We start from the raw sequence: 27396 nt of genomic DNA on the forward strand, positions 1-27396 counted from the left end.
GTTCTGTCCATATCCATGCAATAAGGATAGACTCAAATTACATTTGCCAAGAAAAAATAAACATAAAACTCAAAACAGCATTTTCTACCAGGGAATAAAACTGTACAATTAATTATCAAAAGAGATTAAAGAAATAGCAAAAATACACTTATTTAAAAAGGCAGCTTTAAAGTACTGTTATGCAGTACACTTTATACATTGAAGGACTACTTAGATAAAACAGAGTAGGGGTTTGATTAACAGTGTTGTAGAAATAAATAACAATAATAATGATCTGTAAAACATACAACATTCCATATAACACCTTCACTTATGTTTTTTCCTTCTTTTTTCCTTTCTAGAAATCTTACCCCCAAGCTATGCATAGCATAAGATTAACACCTCTTCCTCTTCCTGAGCCTGACAACTCACTCATTATGAAGGGATGCTGACTCAGTTTTTCAGGTTAGCAAATGGGAAGTTGCAGTACAGAAAGTGGCCCAGAGATCACCAGTCTTTGTGTGTGAGTGTGTGTGTTTGTGTGTGTGTGTGTGTGTGTGTGTGTGTGTGTGTGTGTGTATGTGTGTGTGTATTGGGTGAAGTGTTATGAAACAATGTGTGTATAGTGTGTTCAGCGACTGATAGTGAGGTATGAGTGAACGGTGTGGCATTACTTTATTTAATAAGTTACTTTTGAAAAAAGTATTGTATACCAGAATTAAATCTAATGATTATGCCTAACTAAAGGTCTGTAAATATATACCCGAATTAGCTTATTTTAAATTGGTCTAAACTTGTAAATACTTTGACATGTCCTATATCTTTGTAAAAAGAAATCTACAGATGAATAAAGCTACTACTGCTACTACTCTCTGCCTACCTCTTTCTTAACATGTAACCTGGCCCATAATTTCATCACAACTACAGTACGCCATTTTCTGATGGAGAAGGAAATTTAATATTCTCAGGAAGGCGTTACGTATTACAAATTCAAAATAAGCCTTTTGATATAACTGTCAGTGGAATGTTAAGTGGTTCCATCCTTGCCTTTGTCAGAAACGTCACAATAAATTAATAATTAAGGGGAAGTGACGGCTACTTACCAGAAAACTGCTCTCCATACATTTTCTTAAAAACATTAAGTTTTGTAGTGACGTCGAAGTGATAGAAGTAGGTCGGCTGAGCCGCAGGCATGGAAGAGAGAATCCTAGTCGTTACCACCGAGGGGTATATGGTGACAAGGTCTGCATGCAGCTGTTAATAAAAATAACATTGCAATGTTTTACTCAATTTTATGTTAATATCTTCCAAATTCTGAATGAAACTGAAATATATTAAGAGTAACACTGTTTTCGAATTGCAGGAAGTTAGTTACTTAGAAGTTACATAGATCATTTAAATGATCTTGGAAATGACGTGCAACTCGTGAGTTTACAAGACGTGTACACATGATTAATGTTAAAGTTAATGAATACATCACATATATAGTCTAACAATCATTTTATACATAATGTACATCTACATCTCAATGACTACACAGCAATTTACAGTTAAATGTTTGCCAGTAGGCTCACAAAAGCACTTTGAGACTATTTCTCAAGAGTTCCAGTATCGAATAGTACATTGGAAAAATATAGCCTGATTTTCTTTCGTGCGATCTCTGATTTCTCTTATTTTATTATAATGAGTACTTTTTTTATATGTTAAATAGAGGAGCGTCAACAAAACATTTTCTCATTCGCAGAAAAAAGTTGGCGATTGCAATCTCGTGGAAATCTGATGCCAAACGAAAAAAGCCTTTTTTCTTAATGATTGCCTCCCCAACTCGTATAACATATTCGTCATAACCTCTCCACTATTTCGAAATAATACAAAACGAGCTGCCTTCTGTGAACTTGTCGGAGGTCTTTGTCAGTCCTACCGAGTAAGGATCCCTTACCTCGCGTCATTACTCCAAAATCGGACAAGCGTAGTGTAGGCACTCTCCTTGGGAGATATGTTGCGCTTTCTAAATCTTCTGCCATCGGGTTAGACTTCAACAGTTATGTAACATCAGTTTGTTTTGTCCAATGCTTGATCGTCAGATGGTGATCCACATTTTTCTCCTTATGTTGTAGGTGGCACTTTAATATGCAGAAGCGAATTAATAGACTTCACAAGTACGTCTATCTTGAAAGTATGTTCTAGTGAAGATGAAAAGAATAATTTTGCATAAAGTAAAGAGCTGCCAATTCACTTAAATGACTCGCTTTTGTTATATGTAAACGGGGAGTCCACATGACAGTTTAAGGAAGCATGATCGTAAACACATTAAGATGAAATACACAGTAAAAGAAAAAGTATATCGTTTTTATTTTGTTGTGTTAAACATGTTGCCCCTACCCCTGTGAACCATGGACTTTGCTGTTGGTAGGGAGGCTTTTATGTCCCAGCGATATGGATAGCCATACCGTAACCACAATGGAGGGGTGTCTATTGAGAGACCAGAGAAATGTGTGATTCCTGAAGAGACGCAGCAACCATTTCAATTGTTGCAGGGGCAACATTCTGGATGATTGGCCGCTCTGGCGTTGTAACATAAACAAAAACTGCCTTGCTGTGCTGTTACTGTGAACGTCTCAGATCAAGGGGAAACCACAGTCGTAATTTTTACTGAGGACATGCTGCTTTACTGTATGGTTAAATGATGATGGAATCCTCTTGAGTAAAATATTCCGGAGGTAAAATAGACCCTCATTTGGATCTCCGGGCGGGGACTAGTCAGTAGGATGTCACTATCAGGAACATAACTAGCGTTCTACAGATTGGAGAGTGGAATGTCAGATCCCTTAATCAGGCAGGTAGGTTAGATTTAAAAATGGAAATGGATAGTTTAAAGTTTGATATAATGTAAATTAGTGAAGTTCGATGGCATGGGGAAAAAGACTTCTGGTCAGATGAATAGGGTTGCAAATAAAAAGTCAAATATGGGTAATGCGGGAGTAGGTTTAATAACGAATAAAAATTTAGGAACGCGGATAAACTACAACGAACAGCATAGTGAACGCATCATTTTAGCCAAGGTAGACACGAAGGCCACGCCTGCCTCAGTAGTCCAACCTTATATGCCAACTAGGTCCGCAGATAACGAAGAGATTGTAAAAATCTATGATGAAATTAAAGTAATTATTGAGATATTTAACCGAAAATTGAATAGTCATGGGGTGCTGGAATTCGATAGTGGGAAAAGGAAGACAAGGAAAAGTAGTAGTTGAATATGGACTGGGGGTAAGGAATGAAAGAGGAAACTGTCTGGTAGAATTTTCCACAGAGCATAACTTAATCATTGCTCACACTTGGTTTAAGACTCATGAAAGAAGGTTGTATAAGTGGTAGAGGCCTGGAGGCATCAAAAGATTTTATACAGATTATGTAATGGTAAAACAGAGATTTAGGAACCAGGTTTTAAATTGTACGACTTTTCCTGGGGCAGACGTGAACTCTGACCACAATTTATTGGTTGTCAACTGTACATTAAAACTGAAGAAACTGCAATAGGGCAGAAATTTAAGGATATGGGACCTGGATAAACTGAAAGAACCATAGGATTTGGAGACTTTCAAAAGGAGCATTGACAAGAAAGGGGAAAGGAATACAGTAGAATTCGAGTGGATAGCTTTGAGAGATGAGAAAGTGAAGCCAACATTGAATCAAGTAGCTAAAAGGACGAGGGCTGGTACAAATCCTTAGGTAATACAAGACATATTGATTTTAATTGATGGAAGGAGATAATATAAAAATACAGTACATGAAGCAGTCGAAAAGGAAAAGGAACGTCTCAAAAATGAGATCGAGGGGAAGTGCAAAATGGCTAAGCAGGAATGGCTAGAGGAAAAATGTAAGGATGTAGAAGCATGTATCACTAGGGGCATGACAGATGCCGCCTACAAGTAGATTAAGAAGACCTTTGGAGAAAAAAAAACAACATGTATGAATATCAAGAGCTGAGATGGAAAACCAGTCCTAAGCAAAGAAGGGGAAGTAGAAAGGTGCAAGGACTATATAGAGGGTCTACACAAGGGTGATGTTCTTGAGGTCAATATTATGGGAATGGAGCAGGACGTAGATGAGGATGAGATAGGAGATATGATATTGCGTGAAGAATTTGTCAAAGCACTGAAAGATCTGTCAAAAGAAGCTCCTGGGAGTAGACAACATTTCCTTAGAACTACTGATAGACTTAAGAGAGCCTGCCATGATAATACCCATCCATTCGGTGAGGAAGATATATGAGACAGATGAAATTCCCTCAGACATGAAGTAGAATATAATAATTCCAATTCCAAAGGAAGCAGCTATTGACAGATGTGATAATAACCAAACTATCAGTTTAATGAATTACGGCTGCAAAACACTTACACGAATCCTTTACAGACGAATGAAAAATCTGGCAAGAGGCGACCTCGAGGAAGATCAATTTGTATTCCCTAGAAATGTAGGAACACGCGCGGCAATTGTAACCCTATGAGTTATCTTAAAAGATAGGTTAAGCAAGGGCAAAACTACGTTTATAGCATTAGTAGGCTTGGAGGAGGGGTTTGACAATGTTAATTGGAATACTCTTTTTCAAATTCTGAAGGTGGATGGGTAAAATACAGGGAGTGAAAGGCTATTTACAATTCGTACAGAAACCAGATGGCAGTTATAAGAGTAGAGGTGCACGAAAGAGAACCAGGTATTTGGAAGGGAATGAGACACGGTTGTGGCCTATCCCCGATGTGGTTCAATCTCAATACCGAGCAAGTACGAAAGGAAACAAAAGAAAAATTGGAAGTAGCAATTTAAATCCAAGGAGAAGAATAAAAACCTTGAGGTTTGCCGAGAACATTGTAATCTGTCAGAGACAGCAAAGAATTGAAACAGCAGCTGAACTGAATGGACATTGTCTTGAAAGCAGGATGTAAGATGAACATCAACAAAAGCTAAACTAGCATAATTAAATCAGGTGATGGCAAGGGAATTAGATTAGGAAAGGAGACGCTTAAAGTACTAAATGAGTTTTGCTATTTGGGCAGCAAAATAACTGATGATGTTGGATGTAGAGAGGATATAAAATGTAGACCAGCGATGGCAAGGAAAGAGTTTCTGAAGAGAAATTTGTTAACATCGAGTATGGATTGTAGCTATGTATGGAAGTGAAACATAGATGATAAATAGTTTAGACGAGAACAGAATACAAGCTTTTGAAGTATGGCGTTGCAGAAGAATGCTGGAGATTACATGGGTAGATCTCGTAAGTAATGTGGAGGTACTGAAAAGAACTGGGGAGAAGAGAAATTTCTGGAACAGCCTGACTAAAGCAAGGAATCGATTGGCTGGACACATAATGAGGGCCGGCCGGAGTGGCCGAGCTGTTCTAGGTGCTACAGTCTGGAAGTGCGCGATCGCTACGGTCGCATGTTCGAATCCTGCCTCGGGCATGGATGTGTGTGATGTCTCTAGGTTAGTTAGGTTTAAGTAGTTCTAGGTTCTAGGGGATTGATGACCTCAGACGTTAAGTCCCTTAGTGCTCAGAGCCATTTTTGAACCATTGTGAGGCATCAAGAGATCACCAATTTAGTACTGGAGGGATGTGTGTGTTGGGGTGGTGTGTGAGAGGGGGGGGGGGTAAAAATCATAGAGCGAGACCAAGAGATGAATACAGTTAACAGACTCAGAAGGATATAGGTTGCAGTACTTACTCAGAGATGAAGAGGCTGGTACATGATAGAGTAGCGTGGGAAGCTGCATCAATCCAGTCTTTGGACTGAAGACCACAACAACAACAAAACATTCTGACAGAATAGTGTTTTACATGTTATTATCAAAAGATATTTCATACACATTATCTATACAACAGTTCATCTGCATTGTCGAAGTAGTTGTCAAGTAAGAAGTATCAAATTTGACTGTTTAATTTCTTCTTAAGGCTCCTCGCCAACTACTCATTTGATCAGTAATTTTGTACTGTAGCCAGATGAAGCCTCTGGTAATTAATATTGTTCATTGTTTTCTTCCTAGTGCTACAGTTATGGGTGTTACAGCTGTGCTTTTATTTCATGTTCTCAATACCGTCGAACGTAATAAGAAGACAAATGCATTACACAGATATTATACTTTACGCTAAAACTAAGGTTATGTATTTAAAGAGTTGATGACAAGAGCTATGAGTATCTCCAAATCCTTATCGGTGTTCTAAGCTATGAACATCTTTAAGAGTAATGTATATTTGTCGTAGGACTTTATTCATTTCGACTATAATGAACGGCGTTATCCAAAGTAAACTATCCGACCTCAGTCACACATAAACCAAAATCAGCCGACATTATAAACCAGAAATCTATGATTTCCAGCTCACGTTCTCATCAGCATGTACATGGAGGACCTTTGAACATTCATTTTCTTCATGTTGTCTACCACCCAACTACTACTATTGTTGTCCAAATTTCGCTCTGTCTTGTACATACCACGTGAACTGCGGTTTTTATAAATGAGATGACAGTCATTTTACTGAGAAAAAATCTTTTATTTTACTAAAAGTATCATTTACTTTCTTTACGTTCACACATAGTTGCACATTGGACCATAGTCATTTCATTGTGGAGAAAGGCTGTCTACATATTGTAAGACCAGTAGTGGATCAACTACAGTGTTGAAGTGTTGAATAATTTCCAAATGAGGCGATTTGTATAAAATAGTGTGGTAAGTTTCCGTAATAGCGGCACATAATTTTGTATCTTCATTCTGCAAGAAATACATAGTACGTAGCACATGTCTTACCCTTTCGTAACATGGCACGAATAATGCAGTGATAGACGTATAAACATAGCAACTCTTTATAGAATAATAAATATTAGTATATAGTGGTCACCAGAACGACAATTTTGGTTTTAAACTGGATGAGAGTCAAGAGGCTTACATAGCTTACCTTTTACTGGTAGTTTTAAATTTCTGTTAAAATACGATTTCTGTAAGAAATGCCTCAGAATACTAAATAAAAAATAGATTATTTTTAATAATAATGCACTGACTGAGAAAATTCTTTAACAATTGTGAGATGTGACTGAGTGGTGTGAAATTCTTACTTATTTAATTGTTCCATTGATTTTGTGGCAGGTGTCTAGAAAATATTTTCTACACACTTCGTTATTATTTTGTATATTACATATGAGGTGCTGAGGACGATAAGGGCCTGAAGCTCACAACTGTCGTGCCCACATTTCAGCGAATATCAGGGGAACCAGTGAAAGAAAATTTAGTGAATGTTCATATGTACAATATGGGCCCACAGCACAGATAAACCGAACTCAGTATGAGATCAACAGTTGTCAGAAGCATCACAATCGATGATGATGTGGTTTAGGTCCTTATTGTTCTGAGCGCCTTATAATATAACGATACTTTTATACATTTGGTCATACATTAAGATAACAACTTACGTCAGCGTAAAGATCAATTGTAGATTCGTCTAGCGGCTGGTTATCAAAATAGAAGCGCTTGACGTCTCGAGCAACGGCGATGCGCTCCTCCTTTTTGACAGGAATAGTGGCGGGTAGAGCTCTCTGAAAGTTCAAGTTGAGCTCTCGCAGGGCTGCTTTGTCCACGTTGAGTACTGTAAAGGAGGGACATTACTGCACCACTCAGCATCCAGGATTAAGGACAGTGTTACAACATATGATGTGGAGTATGATATTTGAAGTTTTTATTAATAACTTCTAAGACTAAGTAGCCTGAATTACTCCACAGTTCTGTTTCTGGCTTTTAGTGATAACGTATTTACTACGTTGTGCACTAGCTTAGAATTTACGATGTGGGTAGCTTTGTTCCTCATAGTTTCAAGTTGAGTTTTGAAAATGTAAACAGGCTGACCGGCAGGCACAGGCAATCAAAAATCTGGCTGCCATCAAACAGATAGTTTTGGCGGACATATCTTGCTGTAGCCTAGAACAAGGAAGTTATTTATTTTGAGTTCCAGTGTGCTATGTCAACAGGCCGTCAAAAGCTTAACTAATATTGTGTACTGAGTGTTAAAATAAAAAAAAAGATTGTAAATGAAAATAAGTTATGGATTGCCTAAGAAAGTAAGTAAGTCATTCCAGTGAAAGAAACCGAATTGCTATACAGATTGCCTGTGTCTCAAGAAAGCCTTTTAACGTTGATTCGAACAGTTTATCACTCATATTTTTCAGTGTTGCTGGAAGCCTGTTCAAAGCGCCGCCTGCGGAATCTTGAGAATCTTCCTATACAGTGGTTACGCAAGTGGAAAGGTCTGCCCTGCCTATTTCAATTTGCGTTAGTGTATCCTCCTGAATCAGTGTATCAAACGGTTCAAATGGCTCTTAGCACTATGGGACTTCACGGCAATCAGTGTATCCTTTGAACGAAAATGAATAGTTTTACTAGCCAGACTCAAATTTGCAAGAAAAGTGATCGGGTGTCTCCACGCTATGTTTGCAGAAGGATCAGTCTAGGTGTGTATTATTCGACATTTAAGCAATAAAATAATGACTTTCTGGCTGTATCACTTTCAGTTTCGTACTGTCGCCATATCATGTGGTAAAACGAGGAAATATTCGCAGTAAATAGACAAAAGACAAATATGTGTCTCATCTTAAAGAGACAGAATCGACAATGCCGTTTTGTGTCTCCTGTCTGCTTATTGTAATGGGTACGAAAGCTGGAAGCAAAAGAGAACTTAAAGTTGACAAAATACGCGGTAATCAAGCTAGGTGAACTGATTTCAGTTTTAGAAAAATACGAAATAAGTATTAGAAAAGGTAAATGACTATTAAGAAGCAGTGACGATTACGGCAACCGATCTCTGTGATCCCGTTGAACAGTCGACGCCCTACATAGAAATATGGATGGGCTACTCGCAGTCAGCGTGGTTTTCATTTTTAAATCTTTCATTCTCAGCTCCCGAGAGGAGGCGGGCTCTTAAGACTTCGTCTACTCAGCCAAACATTCCAACAGGCTGGGAGGGAGGCAGTGGGAATCCCAAATGGGAATATCAGGGATGGGATTTCGAGTTCAAGCTACGAAGGTATGCTAGAGGAACTGAAACAAGAATTATGTAACATTATGTGTGACACGTGAGGTTATCAGAGGAGCAGCGAAAAACCGAAGACTGAATACAATTAAAATCATGCCGTTGTGATATTACACAGGAACAGAACTGGGAACAAATTCAGTTGTAAAACTGAATATTAGAAAGAGTATTACTAACAATGAATTAAGTTCAGACAGAACGTCAAGTCTGTTTTAAGAAATAAAGAAAATACATTCAACGGAAATCAATGAAGTCTATGTGCAATGTAGTCACATTACGGGGAATTCGAAAACCGACCGGTAAAGAGATAACCCGAATTTTTCGCTATTTGTTTGCTCTCTATTATAGAATATCTGTTTCATTATTTACTAGTAACTGGTTACAAAATCGGCATCTAAATCTGCCACAGCCGCTGAGCTAAAATTTTTGCTTTTTAAATAAAACTTTTTTACAAAACCATGATGGTGATTCGTTAAATTTCCTCTACTTTGAAATATTGGATTATTATTGAAATTCCGAATATCAGTCAGCACTATTTTATTAAAAACGCCTACAGTTAGAACACAGTGACAAATACATGGCATAAAAATCGGTACAGCACTCCAGAGGCACAAACATAGCTGTCGATGTATACCATGGCCTATTAGACGTTACGCTCGTACGTGCAGTCTGTAAGACATGCCGCCCGCATCTCGTGGTCGTGCGGTAGCGTTCTCGCTTCCCACGCCCGGGTTCCAGGGTTCGATTCCCGGCGGGGTCAGGGATTTTCTCTGCCTCGTGATGGCTGGGTGTTGTGTGCTGTCCTTAGGTTAGTTAGGTTTAAGTAGTTCTAAGTTCTGGGGGCTGATGACCATAGATGTTAAGTCCCATAGTGCTCAGAGCCAACCATTTTTTGTAAGACATGCCACTTGGTCTATACGATAGTCTCTCGCTGTTGTTGACGGACACCGATTGTATTGCACAATGGTAGCATCCCGAGTTTGGAACTCATTTACTAGGTGCAGTAGCAGTGAAGTATAATGCTGCATAGGCCTTAAGAGATTAAAAATGGGCGAAGGCACATAAATTTTCCGACATCACATGTGAAGAAAACATCCACAGCGTTCCTAGGAAGACAAGGAAAATATGATAATCATACGAATAATTTTACTGACATGGAATAAACGTGGGGTAATAAGAGAACCATATAGTTTGGAAGTATTTTACTATACACATATATTTTAATGTATATAATTTACTACTTATATTACAGTAAAATGTTGCATTTGCTTTAAAAGGTTAAAATGGGAGAAGGTACAACAAATTTGCGACACCTTGTTATGAGAAAACATCCACAACTTACCCTGTAAGGCAAGAAAATTTTGATTAACGTATCAATAATTTTATTTACGTGGAATAAACGTTGGATTATAAACATACACCATTGTTTGGAAGTATTTTACTAAGTGTAGTAGCAGTGAAGTAAAATGCTCCATTTGCTTTGAAAGATAAAAAATGGGGGAAGGCAAAACAAACCAGCCACATCAGATAAGGAGAAACCATCCCCAACGCTCCTCAGAGGACAAGAAAAACTTGATTAACATACCAATAATTTTTGTGACGTACAATAAACATGGGATAATAACCGAACATACTACTTTGTAAATATTTTAGTAAGAGGAGTAGCAGTGAAGTAAAGCGCTCCATTTGCTTTAAGAATTTAAAAATGATAGAAGGTGCAACAAACGTGCGACATCAAATAAGAAGAAAACATCCACAATTTTAATTGGAGGAGAAGAAAATTTGGTTATCAGACCCATAATTTTACTGACATTTAATAAACGTGGGATAATAACCAAACCATCCATTTTGAAAGTGTTTTAGAAAGTGCAACAGCAATGAAATAAAGTGCTCCATATGCTTCAAGGGATTAAAAATAGGAGAAGGCTTAACAAACTTGCGACATGATGTAATGAGTAAACATTCAAAATATTCCTCGTAAGACTAGGAGAATTTGATTGACATACCAAGAATTTCACTCACGTGGAATGAACGTGCATAGCAACCGAATCCCCCAGTTTGGAAGTATTTTAGTAAGATCGCTGGAATGAAGTAAAATACCTGCCAGGTCAGCCGAGAGTGCTATGCGTTGCTTCCTGGACTTGTGTAGGCGCGCTGGCCCCGGATCGAATCCGCCTGGCGGATTAATGACGTGGCCTAGAGCGCCGGCCGGCCTGGATGCGGTTTTTAGGCAGTTTTCCACATCCAACTGCGTGAATACTGGGCTGGTCCTCACATACCGCCTCAGTTACACCACTCAGACATTTTAAACTCATCCGCACTCTTTCATGGTTTCACTAGACGCATACAGCTGGGGTATACTGCTTCCCTCCCAGGGAGTATGGGTTGGCGGCAGAAAGGCATCCGGCTTAAACTAACCATGCCAAATTCGACCCTGCGAAAACTGCGGGACAAGGCACAAGTAAAAGAAGAAGAAGGAGAATTGGAATGAAGTAAAATGATCCATTTGCTTTAAGAAGTTTACAATGAGAGAAGCAGAACAAATTTGGGACATCAGATAAGGAGGAAGTATCGACAGCGTTCCTCGGAAAACAAGGAAAATTTGATTAACATTTCAATAACATTACCGACGTGGAATGACGGTGGGCTAATAACCGACGCTCTAATTGGAATATTGCTATAGTCTGATAAACTGATACCACCCAATAGTGACGATGCAGAGAAGTGATGATCAACTTGTGACCTTCCGACTTAGCTATTGCCGCGCCGTTCGTCGCAGTCTTTGCTGGAGACAAGCAGACGAGTTTCCTAGATAGATTCAACCTCATGTCGATCGTGATCACTTACTCTGTCACCTTCATTAGACTCTTTCGATCTTTGTGTGAAGTCATGTTGATTGCTAAAACTAACAGCAATGAGAAATGGAAAATCAGTTATCCTACAAACCGGTTATCTTCAGTGGTATCAACAGGCATGTTAAATTATTGCCGAAAACCGGTAGTTTCACCAATAACCGCCTTCCCTAAACGAGCAAAAGAAGCTGATTAACTAAAACAATATCCACTACGAAAAGGTAATGGGATATTTTAGTGCGAATGGTGGTCTGACCTAAAGAACGAGTCGTGACTGGTGGAGTTGCTTAATGGTACAAGAAATGTAAGGGGTGATACGTTACTAAAATCAAAGTACATAAGTTTAAGGTTTAACATCAAATCAACGACAAGGGCATTACAGAAGGAACACAGGCTCTGTTTGGGACGAATAAGGAAGAAGCAGGCCGTGTCCTCTTCAAACGAGCCACCCCTGAGCGTGCTCTAAATGATGTACGGAAAATCACTGCAAAGCTAAATCGGAGTGGCCGGAATTGGTATTGAACCTCTGCCCTTCTGAATGCTAGTTGAGTGTTTCACCAGTGCGTCACTTACCACCGTTACACTTTAATAGAATCCACTAAGATAAATAGCACGATTGCCCATGAAACATTCTTCCAGCACAAAGCAAATATAAAATGATATTGCAAAGGCCGAAATGAAACTCATAATGAGATTGGAGCAATTTCCTGATTGTAAAACGTAAACTTTCAGGGCTGGAATTGTCACACTTGTTAAGGGGCTCCGGAACGCCCTATACTTGCAGTGTTAAAATAACGCTTATAAATTACATCTTTCCTCACAAAGTATTTGAGGTAGGAAGCTGAACTTTTTACAGATTATTTATTGGAATATGGGCTACAACTTAACACAGGGATTTTACAAAATTTTAGTTCAGTTATTAAAGATGATTTTTTTTTCAATTGTAATGAAAATTCACAACATTTTTTTGCAATTTTTTATTTATATATTCAAAAATATACAGTTTTTTTGAAAAAGGCTGTGTTAAATTATGCAGAAGGTACTGTGTAACATTTACTGAAAGTTTGAAACAAATATGTTTCGAAGATCCTTAGAAAACATGTAATTAGTATGAGAAAATAAAAGTTTTGGGAATCGAGCTACAAAGATTGGATTAACTTTCTAGTGCATTCCAGGTCCATAGGATGGATTATCTTCATCCTCTGCAAACTCCTCCCCCAGCTTCCTCTTGTTCCTCCTCCTGTTTACTCTTGCTTGTATTTCTAGACTGTTTACAGCCCTGTCTGCAGCCCGAAGGCGTTCCTTGTCTAAAGCAAGCATCGCTCGTACCATGTTAGAACCTATCTTCATTACCATATTTCTAAATACCTTTGGCTTTCCAACATTTCTCCTTTTCTTAAAAGCCTTCAGAGGATTTCTAATAACTTTACTTTTACTCATTATTATACTTCAACAAAACAGAGACTCTAGAAACAGAATTAATTACGAATATTTTCGAGATAACGACAGAGTAAATAAACATGAAACAATCGACAATCACACCAGCGATATATATTGAACCATCACAGGTTAGCCACAACACATACTTTATCTCACATCACTAAAATGTACCTGATGAACACGGACGTTAATAATAACACCATTTGACAGCAGTTTAACAGCGCCACAGTGGGTCACGCCCATGTAGAACACATTTCAAAAAAAATTTAAAAATAGTTGTAGTCTTCGGAATTGAATAAGTTATATATCTATTAAAAGGTAATAGTCTGCAGTTTCAGAAAACGCAAAAAAGTAAAAATTGAACTTTTCATGATTTTGAGCCTTTCCGGAGCCCCTTAAATTATTCCGGGTTGTTACGTGTGGTCAGATGAATTTATTATCGAAACCATTGTTTTAGACAGCAGGGAATATTTTAATAATTGGGACTAAATTTCATCAAATAATAAATGGCACACTCCCAAAACCACTTTGACTCGTAGGAAACAGAGGAGATATATACATGCCTTTATGAGAAAACAGACGCAACAAGCAGGTAGTCAGGAAAATGGATACTGGATTTGTTACTTAACAGACTGTTAGGCGGAGCTATTCTTAGATTAACTGTAAAATGAGGCTTTATCTAAGAACAGGGCAATCTACCAACTGATTTAAAAAAAATAATCACCATCTTGGGAAATGAAGATTTTACAGACACAGAAGAATGGGCGTTTTCTTAAAAAATTAAAGTTCTTACATAAATAACTGCAGATGTTTGTCTATTTTTCCTAAATAAAAACTATTTAACAGTACAACGATTTGATAATACACAGTCACATTTGACATACATACAGATATTTGTTGTACATATTATATCTATGTTTCCATACACACTTGGTACACATATCCGTTACTGTCAGGCAACAATTGCTGTGGGGGTAAGAAACACCTAATTATCAAAGTTCAGGAGACATGACGTTATAAACAGTAAGATGAGTGAAAATCTGCCACATCTTGCACGACTTTTAAATTTATTACTTCTGTGCTACCAACCCCATAGAATTCGTAGACGGTATCCGCATATGCATATCTGTAGACAGTATATACGTATGCCTCTGAATGTACCTATTCAAATATATCCTTTTACGACGCACAGATCAAGAGATATGATGTCATAAACACTGAGATGCTTGAAAAAATGAATGAATCATACAAGTACATGAAGTTTTAATATATTTATTCCTTACTACTAAGACATTCCTACAGTAGTGGCAGATAAAGGAAATCTCTGAGAACTGTCAAAGCCTTCGCCAGCTTTCAACTGCGAAACGGAAACGGCTGTAGATGAAGAAAATATCAGTATATAGAGCAATGAAGAGGCGTTCCCATAGAGACTTTTACAAAATCGCGTTGTTGGCACTCAAAGCAGTAGCGCCCAGCTGCCTGTACATGTGACAACATTGTTTATAATCAAGATATGAGTTAAAATAGACATTACAGAGAATTCTATGTTAGTGTACTGTGTTTCTGAATTTAGAAATTATACTTGTACGTTTGTACATTATGCGTATTTCTTCGCACGAACGTCCCATAATTTCAAAGGCGTTTTTATGAGTACATGGAAATGGAATTGTTTAGATGTCACACTACAAACAATGTTCATTTCGAAACTTCCTGGCAGATTAAAACTGTGTGCCCGACCGAGACTCGAACTCGGGACCTTTGCCTTTCGCGGGCAAGTGCTGTACCAACTGAGCCACCGGAGCACGACTCATGCCCGGTCTCACAGCTTTACTTCTGCCAGTATCTCGTCTCCTACCTTCCAAACTTTACAGAACCTCTCCTGCGAACCTTGCAGAACTAGCACTCCTGAAAGAAAGGATATTGCGGAGACATGGCTTAGCCACAGCCTGGGGGATGTTTCCAGAATTCTGGAAATCTTCATTTTATTTTAGTTTTTGATAGACATAGGCAAAATTAATATCCGGGCAATGCCAGGCTTGACAGCTAGTAATTAATAGTATAAGAGCTTTGTATCTTATTTGAAATAAAAACACCTCTATATTTGCAGAAAAGCAAAATTTTCACATTCGAAACGCTTTTGCTTCTGTTCACAAATGTGCTACATAACGTAAAGCGTATATACGAACATAAATATGTCTACTCATACTGTACTCCGAAAACCTGCGTCCACTGCGGAAAAAGACACTTTCGGTTATTCGTAGTGTTTTAAATTTATGTTCACCATGTTACACTTATTACTATACCAATGTGATCTTACCACGAATAGACTTTAACCTAAATTTGGTAAAAAACAGTTACTGTAGATTGTCATACCACCTGAAGATGAGCCCCCATGGCTCGAATGCGTTGTGAACTGAAAAAAATAAAATAAAATGAATAAAAAATAAAAATACAAGAACTATTGTGACTGAAGGCGGTGAGCGCAGCCTGCATCGTTGACAAATTTAAGATGGAGTCATCATGATATGCGCCCAAGATGGTTACCTCTGTAAACTGCCTTATAAGTCTGGCAAGATGGCTCCTACTGTGACGTCTCAGTGGACATAATCCAATCTATAACAGTGGCAGTTAAAAAAAATCCAAGTGAGATAGTTTATTTGACGCCTGTATATTTGCATGGTCTATTTACATTACTATTTAGGCACTTTTTAGCACCATCAGGCATATCTGTACCAGTATTTAATTACCATGACATTAAAAACACGCTGCAGGTCAAATGGTCTATTTTTTAAATATTCAGGACTGTTTGTTTTTACAGCATTTAAATGACGCCGAGATGTACTGCAACCAGAAGGAACGGTGGGTTTATTAAAAACATTTTTCACCACCTGGCGTCACGGCCAGTTTGTCATATTTTATAAGTACAAATGGTAACTGTAGTTGGCCACCAGCCCCAGTACACTCCTACGTGCACCGGCGGTCGTGAACTCCTGTCCGAGATGACAGTCTCGTCCAGACATCTGCAGGCTCTGACTTCACCCCACAGACATCTGCTGCCAACCCCAGTCTCCCCGGGACCATAGTCTTCCTCCATGCAGTGTGCAGACGCCGAATACTACATACGTTTCTAGCCAAAAACTTCCTTCTGAAAATTCATTTTCGAATACATTAGAGCTGGGTATCAGTTCACGTTCGACACGGTTTTTTGGGTCATACACTGAAGGGTGTGATATGTGGCAAACATTTAGGAACAGCTAGTGCTTGCGAGCCTTCGTGCCATCAGCTTGAGAGCTACGGAGGGCGCACCGACAGCCAGCAGCCACATGTCGTGTTCTGTATGCAGCTGCACCGTTCAGCGAGTCACCTTATATTGTTATAGTAAACGGATTGAACAACTGAATTTTCAGAAGGAAGTTTTTGGCTAGAAACGTATGTAGTATTCGGCGTCTGCTCATAAAGAGGTTGGTTGTTAAGTGTACAATTTATTTACACATATTACAGTCTATAACAGTTGCCGCACATGCTTAGACACATTCTAGTGGTCGCCCGACATCAGTCTGTGTCGTTTTTTTTTATGCACAGATACAGCCAGATTTTTCAGCAGTAGGTGTCGCTATTTCTACATGCTGCGTGGCATTGGCGGAAATGCATCGTAATATTTAGGTCCGTGTTAGCCTACCACAAAATAAATGTGCGTGTTTCAGTCCCAACTCTTTCACTGGGATAACCGTATTGATAATTTTAGGCAAAGCAAAGGAAGTTTAAAACGTCATCCTGCTCCGTGACTTTTATGTGCAAGGTAGATACCACGGTACGAACATGCTCAGTACATTCCACCAGCGTTTCTGTGGCTGCTTGAATCCATCAATAATGCGCACGCTCGAGCTAATTATGAAAACGTGGCGATACATTCTGTTGTACTGTATGGACTCTCAACTCACCTAAGACGCCCCGTTCTTGCAGAATTCCAGAAAAAGCTACCCAAGAACCCTTGGAGGAAAGGATACGACGAACAAAGGGTAATATAGTATGAACTTTGCACAGCATCGCTATAAGGTTCAAAGCGCACGATCACACGCAACACTTTCACAGCCCGGAATAACTGATGAATAGACAGCTCCTAAACACCGTGAGTCAAATGTATGATCGGGACAGCCAACTTAGCAAGCACGTCAGGAACGAATCTTTTAAAACGCTGGATATCTATGAACGTGCTCTGAACCTGATCTGACCAACTCACAGCAGGAGCATCAGACTCTGTACCACCCACTTCCTCATCTAAAGCCAAGGTACATCCATTGACATGACTCCGTCACAAACGTTATTAATTGATTAACCGTATGCTCCTGTTTCGTGTTAAGCTGAAAATTCCTATGCTATTATTGATATATATTTGACGATGCTGGAGCTTATTTTGTGTTTACTATTTGACGATGCCACTATGGCTCCAATATATTAGGACATTTGTGTATGAAACTGATCTGAAGACGGTCATTATAGACCAAAACCGGTAGTCTGATGACATAAAAATTTGTGAATATAGACGTGAAGCAAAGCAAATTTATTCTGTTTTCGGGTCATTGTTTAATTCACGACCATGTATCAGCTTGGGGGGAATGAGGCCGGAAGATCGCTCACGTGTTGTTTTCACTCAAAAACCTACTAACGTACTACCTTTATCGAGTTGAATGAGTTGGACTCCAACTCATTGGATCCGCCGATGAATATCGTGACCAAGGAAAGTGGTCCAAACCCTTGGTCATCTCCGAACTGACAATCCACGCGAGTTACCTTCCAACTCTCCAATCCGTCACGGTTCTTTTCGGTGTGGCCCTCGTGTACACCTGGCGCGCGATTGTACGAGTATGCGTGGCCCAAGGACTTACAGCTGACGCCACCGAAGGCGGAATAAGCAATTTTCGGGCAGGGTCCCCGCACACTGCGCACTTATTGTGGCTGGTAGAAACATTTCTCTTAGGTACTGAACTTCCCGATCTAACCAGGAACCTATCAGCGGCATTTTGGATTCGGGAAGCTCTGTTTCGTTGCTGGATTGCAGTTGATATTTGGAATTTAGGAATTTGTGGAAGATTCTTCCCTTGCGACATTCTTTGCGGTGATGTCGGGATGCGAATGAGCAGGTGGTGTCTCTGGTGGGGGAGGTGCGAAGGAGATTTTCTATTTTAGATTTTTCCTGGTCTATTAAGCTAATTGCGGTTAAAAACTTCTTTGTTACCCTGCTTCTTGGTTGCGACTTTATTCAGCTAATAGCCTTGGTGCTCGATATTAGTTTTGCCCTTCAGAGAAGAGAGCCTTCTACTCTTGCCGGACCACTAACAACATTAATTCTCTTGAAATACGGCTTACCAAGATTGCTCGTCTTCGTGGAAATGACCCCAAGCGGTTGTTGGCCATTTTAAAGCAATTCCCTAATGTTCTTACTAACAAACTGAGGTAACGGACCTAATCAAATACAAAATGCGTATGGTTGATGATATTCCTGTATGTCTCCTCCGAAGATGAGAATACTGCGGCAGAAGATTAGTGGCATGCTTCGGGATAGGCTCATCAGACCGTCAATTGCACCCTACGCTTCTCTGATCTTTTTAGTGCCCAACCAGCAAGCAAGCATTGCCGATTCGTGATCGATTATAGAGCACTTAAGCAAAAGGCCATTCTGGAATCTGTGACGCTCCCTCACCTCCACAATTGTTTCAGTTGGTTTTCCAAGGTTCGTTATTTTACATGTTTGACCATAATCAAGCCCGTTATCAGACACCTTTGACTGAAAATCCCAAGCATTTTACTGCATTTTGAACAGGTTGGATCCTCTGCGAGTTGAATCGAGCGCCTTTAGGTTTGTCTACCGGTGCTGTCGTGCTCTCCTGACTTTTAGATCATGTCCTGGGCAATCTAAAATTAAGTTGTGTCTATAACTACCTGTACGATGTTGTAGTGTATAGCTATTACTTTGATGAACAGTTGTGGCACCTTGAACAGGTATTATTCAGGCTTCGAGGGGCCGGATTGACAGTTAAGCCGTCAAAAATTACCTTGGCTAGGCAGCAGGTTCCTTCTTGGGGCAGCTGGGTCGAGTGATGGAATTAGGATCGACCAAGAACGTAGGTCCGACTTAAGGAAATTTCTTATCCCAAGGAATAAAAAGGGGGTGGTCAGGTCCATCGGCATGGCCATTTTTTGCACGACGTTTATTCCCACCTTTTCCCATATTGCAGCTCATTTTTACAGCCTCTGCAAAAAAGGGGAGACCTCCGTCGAGGGGCAGAGCCAACAGCTGCTTTCGAGGCTTTGCCATGAGTAATACTCTTGTGCTAGTCACTCCCGGTTTTGTCGACGCTTTTAACGCTGGTGTCACGGCTGCAGTCTTGCAGAGGGACTGTATGGTGAACGGCAACGGAAGCGACAACTACCCCACTAGGGACAAGCCAGACGAATCGGGAGAAGGCGTCAACCACAACCAGTATGTAACGATTCCCCTCATTGGTACAGAGAAGGGGGCCCAAGTAACCGATGAACAGGCGCTTCCAGGAGGTTATCAGCTGATCAGCTGCCGAACTCGAATAATCTGTCTATGAGTGTGACGCCTTGGAGTCCTGTTCACCCTCTAGAAGTTTAGATTCTATCTCGAGCACAGAAAGTTCGGTCTATAGATATATAACCAAGCCTCGGGTTGGGTTTTGGCGAGGCCTAGAAGGCCTAGTAGATGGGTGGTGCTTCCCCATAGAACTCGTTCCTTCGGTGTTCCATTACTTTCATGATTCTTTTCTGGGAGGTCATTTCATTAAGACTTTTATCCCAGTGAGAGAATTGGGACTGAAACACACACATTTATTTTGGGGTAGGCTGACTACCAACAAGAACCTCAGTATTACGATGCAATTCCGCCAATGTCACGGAGCGAGTAGAAATAGCGACACCTATTGCTGTAAAATGAGTGTGTATCTGTGCATAAAAAAACGAGACCGACTATGTCGGGCGACCACTAGCATGTGTCTAAGCATGTGCAGCAACGGTTGCTATGGTGCAGCGGCGTGTGACGTGGCCGTCACTGTGTAAGGATATCCGTCGGTTAGTTGGCCAGATGGAGTTGTGAAACATGGGTAACCTGAATCATAACTTACACAATGGGCTTTTGCAATCGAGCGGGAGCAGCATCCTACGGACAAACCGTTCGTCGGTTAGTCGGGTCCTCTTCCCTGTACTAATGATGGGAATCTTGACATTCTGGTTGTCGTTGACGCCTTCTCCCGATTCGTCTGGCTTGTCCCTAGTAGGGTAGTTCTCGCTTCCGTTATCATTCACCATCTGCCTAGGACCTTCCCGCTGTTCGGGTCACCTAAAGCTCTGGTCAGTGATAACGCCCCCGCCTTCATGTCTAGGGAGTTTAAGCGCCTCTGTTTTGGCAAGACCATTAATTATATCGTCACCACCCCCTGCAATTCTCCTTCGCCGAAAGGGTGAAAAGGAAACTGAAGACCGCCCTTATTATTTACCCCGCCAAGTCTCAGACGAATTGGGACAGCTCTCTTCCTTGGATTAATTTTGATTTAAATTCATCTCAGGATGAGGCTTCCTCGGCTGTGTCCATTGGCCTTCTTTTTGCCTGTCCTCTTAATTTTCCTTTAGCAAATTTATTGAAAATTAAGCATGTTTTGCCAGACAATATCACTCCAGATATCATTAGACGAACTGGAATAGGGCCAGAAGGAAAATGTAGTTAGCTCATCGACGACAGAGGAGGTGTTACAATTGAGAGAGGCAACCCTTTCAAGCGAAAGTAGGGAAAGAAACTCGCACCTTGATTTACAGGACAGAGGGTAATGAGTCCAGTTAACCTGTTTGTTCGTAACCCCGCTACCGGTAGGACCTCCAGGATCGACGTTAGCCAGGTCAAGTATGATCTCCCCCCCACCCCCCTCTACTAGCTTAGAAAATAGGATGAGGGGTCTTCTGGTTTGAGTGAGGAAACCTGGGCCATGCTGGCTCGTATCCATATCTGCTTCGTAGCGTTCTGGCCTGACTTCACGGTCATCGGCCATGGTGCGCCGCGAGGTGGCGCGGTGCGAATGCGCGCCGTTGCGAATTTTTCTGTGATCATTGAATCGAGGACAAGAGCGGTCTCTCTGAGGAGAGGGAGAGGAAGAGCCAGCCGTACGACATGATGCAAGCACGTTTTGAAATAGTGTGTTACCTTATACGTGGGAACCATGACGGTGGAAGATTGATCTGTGGGGAACCTTGAAAGTTCTCTATTTGGAAAGGCATTTTTCTGGTGCATTCCATTCATGGGCTAAGTGGATGAGCCCACCGCATTCATGGCCGTTTACGCTGCTTTAACTTGGACGCCTTGCACGTCCTGCGAGAGTCTACAGTTTCCTCGTGAATTTGGTTGACGCCGAGAGTTGGGTTGGGTTGTTTTGGGGAAGGAGACCAGACAGCGAGGTCATCGGTCTCATCGGATTAGGGAAGGAAGTCGGCCGTGCCCTTTGAAAGGAACCATCCCGGCATTTGCCTGGAGCGACTTAGGGAAATCACGGAAAACCTAAATCAGGATGGCCGGACGCGGGATTGAACTGTCGTCCTCCCGAATGCGAGTCCAGTACGCCGAGAGTTGTTTTGGGGCAGACCGCCTCTGCCTTCCTCTTGCATTTTATTAATACTAATGTGAGCGTGTTTGTTTCAACATAATCTTAATGTTTTCCATCACTAATCGTTTCTCTATTAAATCTAACCAAATGATTAGTAAAAGTTCCTTAGCAAGTCGTGATCAGCGCCCTTTATAGTTAACTCAGAGTGTGTTTAAGGTTATTGTACAGAGCTAAAGGTTTCGGGCCACGTCGCTGTTGTGTAATATTATTCGCTCCTGCTGTGATAGTATCATACGAGTTTCTGCTCATTTGTGCTTAATTCTGGTTATCCATTTAAAGTATGTTCATGTTTTAATATTTATTGGTTTTAGTTTATTTTTCAGATGTGTGGTCTGGCCAGTCCTTATTGAGGCCGTTAATGCGGAGAAATTGGTTTGCTTCTCGTCATTGTCCTGTCTGATTCTGTGGTGAGATCTTGTTTGGTTTACGTGACTGCATCCGTCTCGGGGCTTACGTTCATACCTGAACACGCAAAACAAATTTTTGTCGTGCAATTTGACATTTCTCTCTAGCCCTCAGGGCAAGTAATTGTAACTATTTTCAATTTCTTTAATTGGTGTTGCAAATTGTGAAATTTAGTTTGTCCCTTTTAGTGCTTTTACTGAAGAAAATTGTTTAATACATAAATTTAATGGATACTCAAATTGTAATTTAGTGGAGAGTAACATGATTTAGTTTGTGTTTGAAAAATTGTCATTTAATGCAACTAATTGAACTTCCAATCTTAGGCGATTCCTTCGCGGCACTGTTTCCTACTTGGTTGCGCGGCTTGCGGTCGAGTGGGGGGGGGGGGATGTTCGGTGGGGGCGGGGGGGGGGGGGTTCTGGTACTGCTGGAGTGTCTGTGCCATGCCGTTACATCGGCTCGGCGTGGCACGACTCCGGCATGCTGTTTGTCGGGAAGCGCAAGGTCTGACACTGTAACTTTCCTCTGGCACTTCGTCAGCTCCCTAAGCTGAGCTTGCCTTTCCTTCCATAACATTTAGCTGCTTGATCCTCAGTGCCTCATATACAGAGATTCTGTTTACACCCTTAATCTCTAGCGTCCTTGAGAATGAAACAAGCGGTAAATGCGGCTACCATATTGGGCCATAACGTATGCCAGAGCCAAAGCGAGATGCTGCAATACGCTACTGGGAGGACGCAAGCCTTTCCTCACTTGTCACCACGAAAGTGTTGAGAGCACCTGCCTTAGGCCCTAAACGAACATAAGTAGTCACCGATTTCGGTAATAAAATAATCTCAACTCAGTGTCACAGACTACACCATAAAACTTGCCACCCGGAGTGACCTCCTGGAATTCACTACAGGCTCTGTTGTTTGACCACTGGACAGGGCAACCTTTCCTGAGTCACGAGAGAGCCGCGACAGGAGTGGAGAGCGGCCGGATCGCTAGATGGATGCCTCGGCCACAACGCGGTATTGTCAGCTGCGCTGCCACGCTGTCATCTCGCTCGCAGCCGTAGTCGTCACTGGCAGTGGCATTCGAGTAACGCCCCGCTCTTTGTGCTGTCAGCAGTGCCAGACGTCTACTGTTTAGCATGAGAGGCAGACGGACGCCTCCGCCATACTGTGCCCGATGCGCTACGGCTGAAGGTCACAGTAGAGAATTTAACAAATCTACTGTCGTTTTGACGCTTCATCCCACTCTCTATGGGTGATAATCAAATGCTCATCTAACACGGCCAAGATGAAATGGCTGCAGGAAAGATGTTAAGAAACACAAAAAGAAATAATAATCAGGAGGACTGATTCAGCATACAGACAAGACAAATAATCTTCAGTGAAATTAAAAGTGAGGGTGGTAACCTTAAGAGTGCAATGACAATTCCGCCTTTAAACGCAGAGGAGAGAATGGAGAGGTGAGAACAGACGTAGTTGCTGTTGTTGTGGATGCAGCTCTCCAAGCTACTCTCTCCTGTGCAAGCCTCTTCATCTCCAAATAACTACTGCAACTTACACCCTTCTGAATCTACATGCTGTACTCATTTCTGGCTCTCCCTCTACGGATTTTATCCAGACACTTCCCTCCAGTACTAAACTGGGGATCCCTTGATGTCTCAGAATGAGTCCCACCAGCCGTTCCATTCTTCTAGTCAGCTTATGGAACAAATTTCTTTACTCCCCAGTTCTATTCAGTACTTCCTCATTTGTTATGTGATCTACACATTTAATCTTCTGCATTCTTCTGTAGCAGTGGGAAAGCCGAACTACGAGCTTTACGTCTTTTATATAATATAACACTGAATCAGACAAATTGCTACCAACATACTGTCTATAGACGTGAAGTAGAAAAACTGTGCGAGCATCGTCAGACACTTGTAGATCTTGTGGGAGATTATACAGTTTTTTTTTTTAATTTCTCTTTTGTTTATTTTATTCACTATAGTAAAATATAGTCCATTGAATTTAATTTGCATTGCTGTAAGCATGTAGCACTGCAACTACAATATCCAGATGCATCGACTACAACTGAAGCATCATAAATATGATTTAGGTCTAAGGCGTAGCTGGAAATAACATCCAGATGCGTCGAGTATCATAAATATAACGCAAGGGCAATTATTTCTATGGCCCTCCTCTTCCGCAGCTGTCATAGCTATTTTCATTTTTCTGGTTTGAGTAAACTGCAAAGTGAAAGTCTCATTCGCTGGAAGAGATTAGCTTATTTAGCGTCACCAGTAGCTATTAACTTCATGAGTAAATAATAATAATTCTAATATTATATGCTTTGTTATGAATGCTTTCATTGGAACCATCGCTAAGACAGTATAGCACTAATTACAGAAAAGTACCATCCAGAAAGAAATTTTAGATTCTGCTTATAACATAGTTTCAAATTGGAAAAGAAAACTTTTCTAACCAGAAAAGCAAAATGTAGAAGGAAATATTTCACAGTAACTGAAAAACTGGAGTCAAAAGCTTCGACGAAATTTTCACTTGTGTATGAGTGCAGTGCCATTTGGATTCCAGCTTCCGGTGACATGAAAGGAGAAACAGTTGTGATGAAAATGTGGAACAAGGAACAAAATGTGCTACCAGTAAGTAGGTTTTCTGGGACAGAACTACTGACCTCAGCAGTTTGGTCCCTCAGGAATTCACACACATTTGAACATTTTGAACAGAACTACCTAGGGGCAGGTGGCTGTGAGGAAAAGATGAAATAACCAGTGACAATACGAGGTTCCACGAGTCTGGCGATGGAATTTCAGTATAAAATTGTTAGAAAGGTTAGAAAGCCGAAAGATGGACATCCATAGGTCGAAGAAAAATCTGCGCACTCGGACTCAGCGCGATTACTCACATACTAGCAATACAAACATGTCTGTCACAAAATTTCTTTCTGCGCTATTTTCGGGCAGTAAATGGACGTTGCAGATTGGCAATCTTGCAACACTGCAATCACATGTACGGTAACCACCTATGTCAGGATACAGCAGAAGACCCACTTTAATAGCTGCATGACGATTAAGACGCCAGATGCCGTACCACGCAGACTACTTTCCGCAAATAAAGAGAAATTAACCTTGGCCCAGAATCGAACCCACGACCTCCTGCTTGCTAACACAAAACGCTGCCAGTGTACTACGGCACAGCACTTCTGCTAGATACTGACAGAGACTGCTACTGTAAATGTGATTACAGTGTTGACAGATTGCCAATATTTAACATCCATTTATTGCCTCAATCCCGCGTCCGGCCATCCTGATTTAGGTTTTCCGTGATTTCCCTAAATCACTCCAGGCAAATGCCGGGATGGTTCCTCTGAAAGGGCACGGCCGACTTCCTTCCCCATCCTTCCCTAATCCGATGAGACCGATGACCACGCTGTCTGGTCTCCTTCCCCAACAACCAACCAACCAACCATCCATTTATTGCCATAAATATGCGCAAGGCAAAATTTTATGACAGACATTTTTGTGTTGCCAGCACGCGAGGAATTGCGCTGCGAAGTTCGAATGCGGGAATTTTTCCTCACCATGACTAGGTAGACTAGACATTCGTTTTCAGATAGTTTCAGAATAAGTGGAAATTTCATTTCTCGACGGCAAAGCAGTCGCGTGAGACATCTGTGGAATATCCGCCTTGTAGCAGCGACTGTAGTTACCTCCGAACTTCTGTACCCTTGGCTCAGTTGTAGAGTGGCGAGTAGTCGAGTGTTGGAGTAGCTGGCAGAACTTTTAGCGTAGCGCAAATTGGAGGAGGATTTTTATGAAGAAAATTGTTAAGAATTATTAATCTGATGGAAGCGTTACAGACGCAGAATTTATGGAACAGAGTGGATTTGCATTATGGATATGTTTATAAGGCAATAATAATTTTTAGCAGGTGTGTACTGATAATTTGAGCGATTCCTGCAACAGAACAGTCCACCTCCTCACCTCACTTTAGGTCATTGCAGTTTGCATAATCGTAAAAGCATTGCCTAGTAAAGAAAGTAAAGGTTTTGATTTCCTTTGACCTTCGTGTTCTTCTGAAACAAGAGTTTAAAAACAACGTTTTAGTTATAATGAACGTATTAGTATTTTCATTTCAAGTAAGACTCTGTTTTTTAGCATGAGAAAGTCATCTCAGTGTTTCTACCAAAATATTAGTTTTACTTTAGCTTACTTTAGCTGGCGCTATTTCTTCATACAGTGCGGCTGCTGCTGATTATGCTGTAATTTTTCTGGTAAGATTCTTTTTATATCAAGTTGGTTAGTTTGTTTCTCAATTTCCGTTCCCACTGCTCAGATTCTAAGCATTTTCTTTGTAATTCAGATTTTTAATGGGAGAGTGAACGGTGTGTGTTTCATAGTGTTGCCATATAATCTCGGTGTTTCAGTTTTTTGGGTAGTGCGCAGTTCGATTTTTGTAGTGTTTCTTGGGTAACACTGTTGATTTATTTTCCTGCATAGTGGCCGAGTGGTTCTAGGCGCTTCAGTCCGGAACCGCGCTGCTTCTACGGTTGCAGGTTCGAATCCTGTCTCGGGCATGGCTGTGTGTGATGTCCTTAGGTTAGTTAGGTTTAAGTAATTCTAAGTTCTAGGGGACTGACGACCTCTGATGTTAAGTCCCATAGTGCTCAGAGCCATTTCAACCATATGAATGAAGGATCGAGTCAGAGTTAATAATTTTCAAAGTCTGATAGGGTAAATACAAAAGCTTAGTTTAGGTACAGTGGAGTCAGTGAAATGAGATGGAATGAAGATAACGATGTCTAGTTAGACGATATAGAATGATACAACGGGAGTAGGTTTTGTTATGAACTAGGGCAGATTGCGTGCTACTGAGTACAGTTCAGTGATAGAACTGTTGTTATTAGATTCGACCGTACACCAACGCTGCCAACGACATTTCAAATATACAGGCCAATGTCGCAAGCAGGGGATGAAGAGATAAAGAAAGTA

At 40.8% G+C, this 27396-nt stretch overlaps 1 protein-coding gene across 4 annotated transcripts in view; it reads right to left on the bottom strand.

Moving 5' to 3' along the window:
• LOC126234477 (juvenile hormone esterase-like) overlaps window positions 1-27396 on the bottom strand; it is a 99543-nt gene that overhangs the window by 20562 nt on the left and 51585 nt on the right. For all 4 annotated transcript variants that reach the window (XM_049943168.1, XM_049943167.1, XM_049943169.1 and 1 more), the window contains 2 exons: window positions 7437-7609; window positions 1083-1233 (listed from right to left, as the gene is read on the bottom strand). In XM_049943168.1, the coding sequence (XP_049799125.1) occupies window positions 1083-1233; window positions 7437-7609 (324 nt within the window). The remainder of the gene's footprint in view (window positions 1-1082; window positions 1234-7436; window positions 7610-27396) is intronic.

This window comes from Schistocerca nitens, chromosome 2 (genome assembly GCF_023898315.1).
Source record: "Schistocerca nitens isolate TAMUIC-IGC-003100 chromosome 2, iqSchNite1.1, whole genome shotgun sequence".
Taxonomy (NCBI): domain Eukaryota; kingdom Metazoa; phylum Arthropoda; class Insecta; order Orthoptera; family Acrididae; genus Schistocerca; species Schistocerca nitens.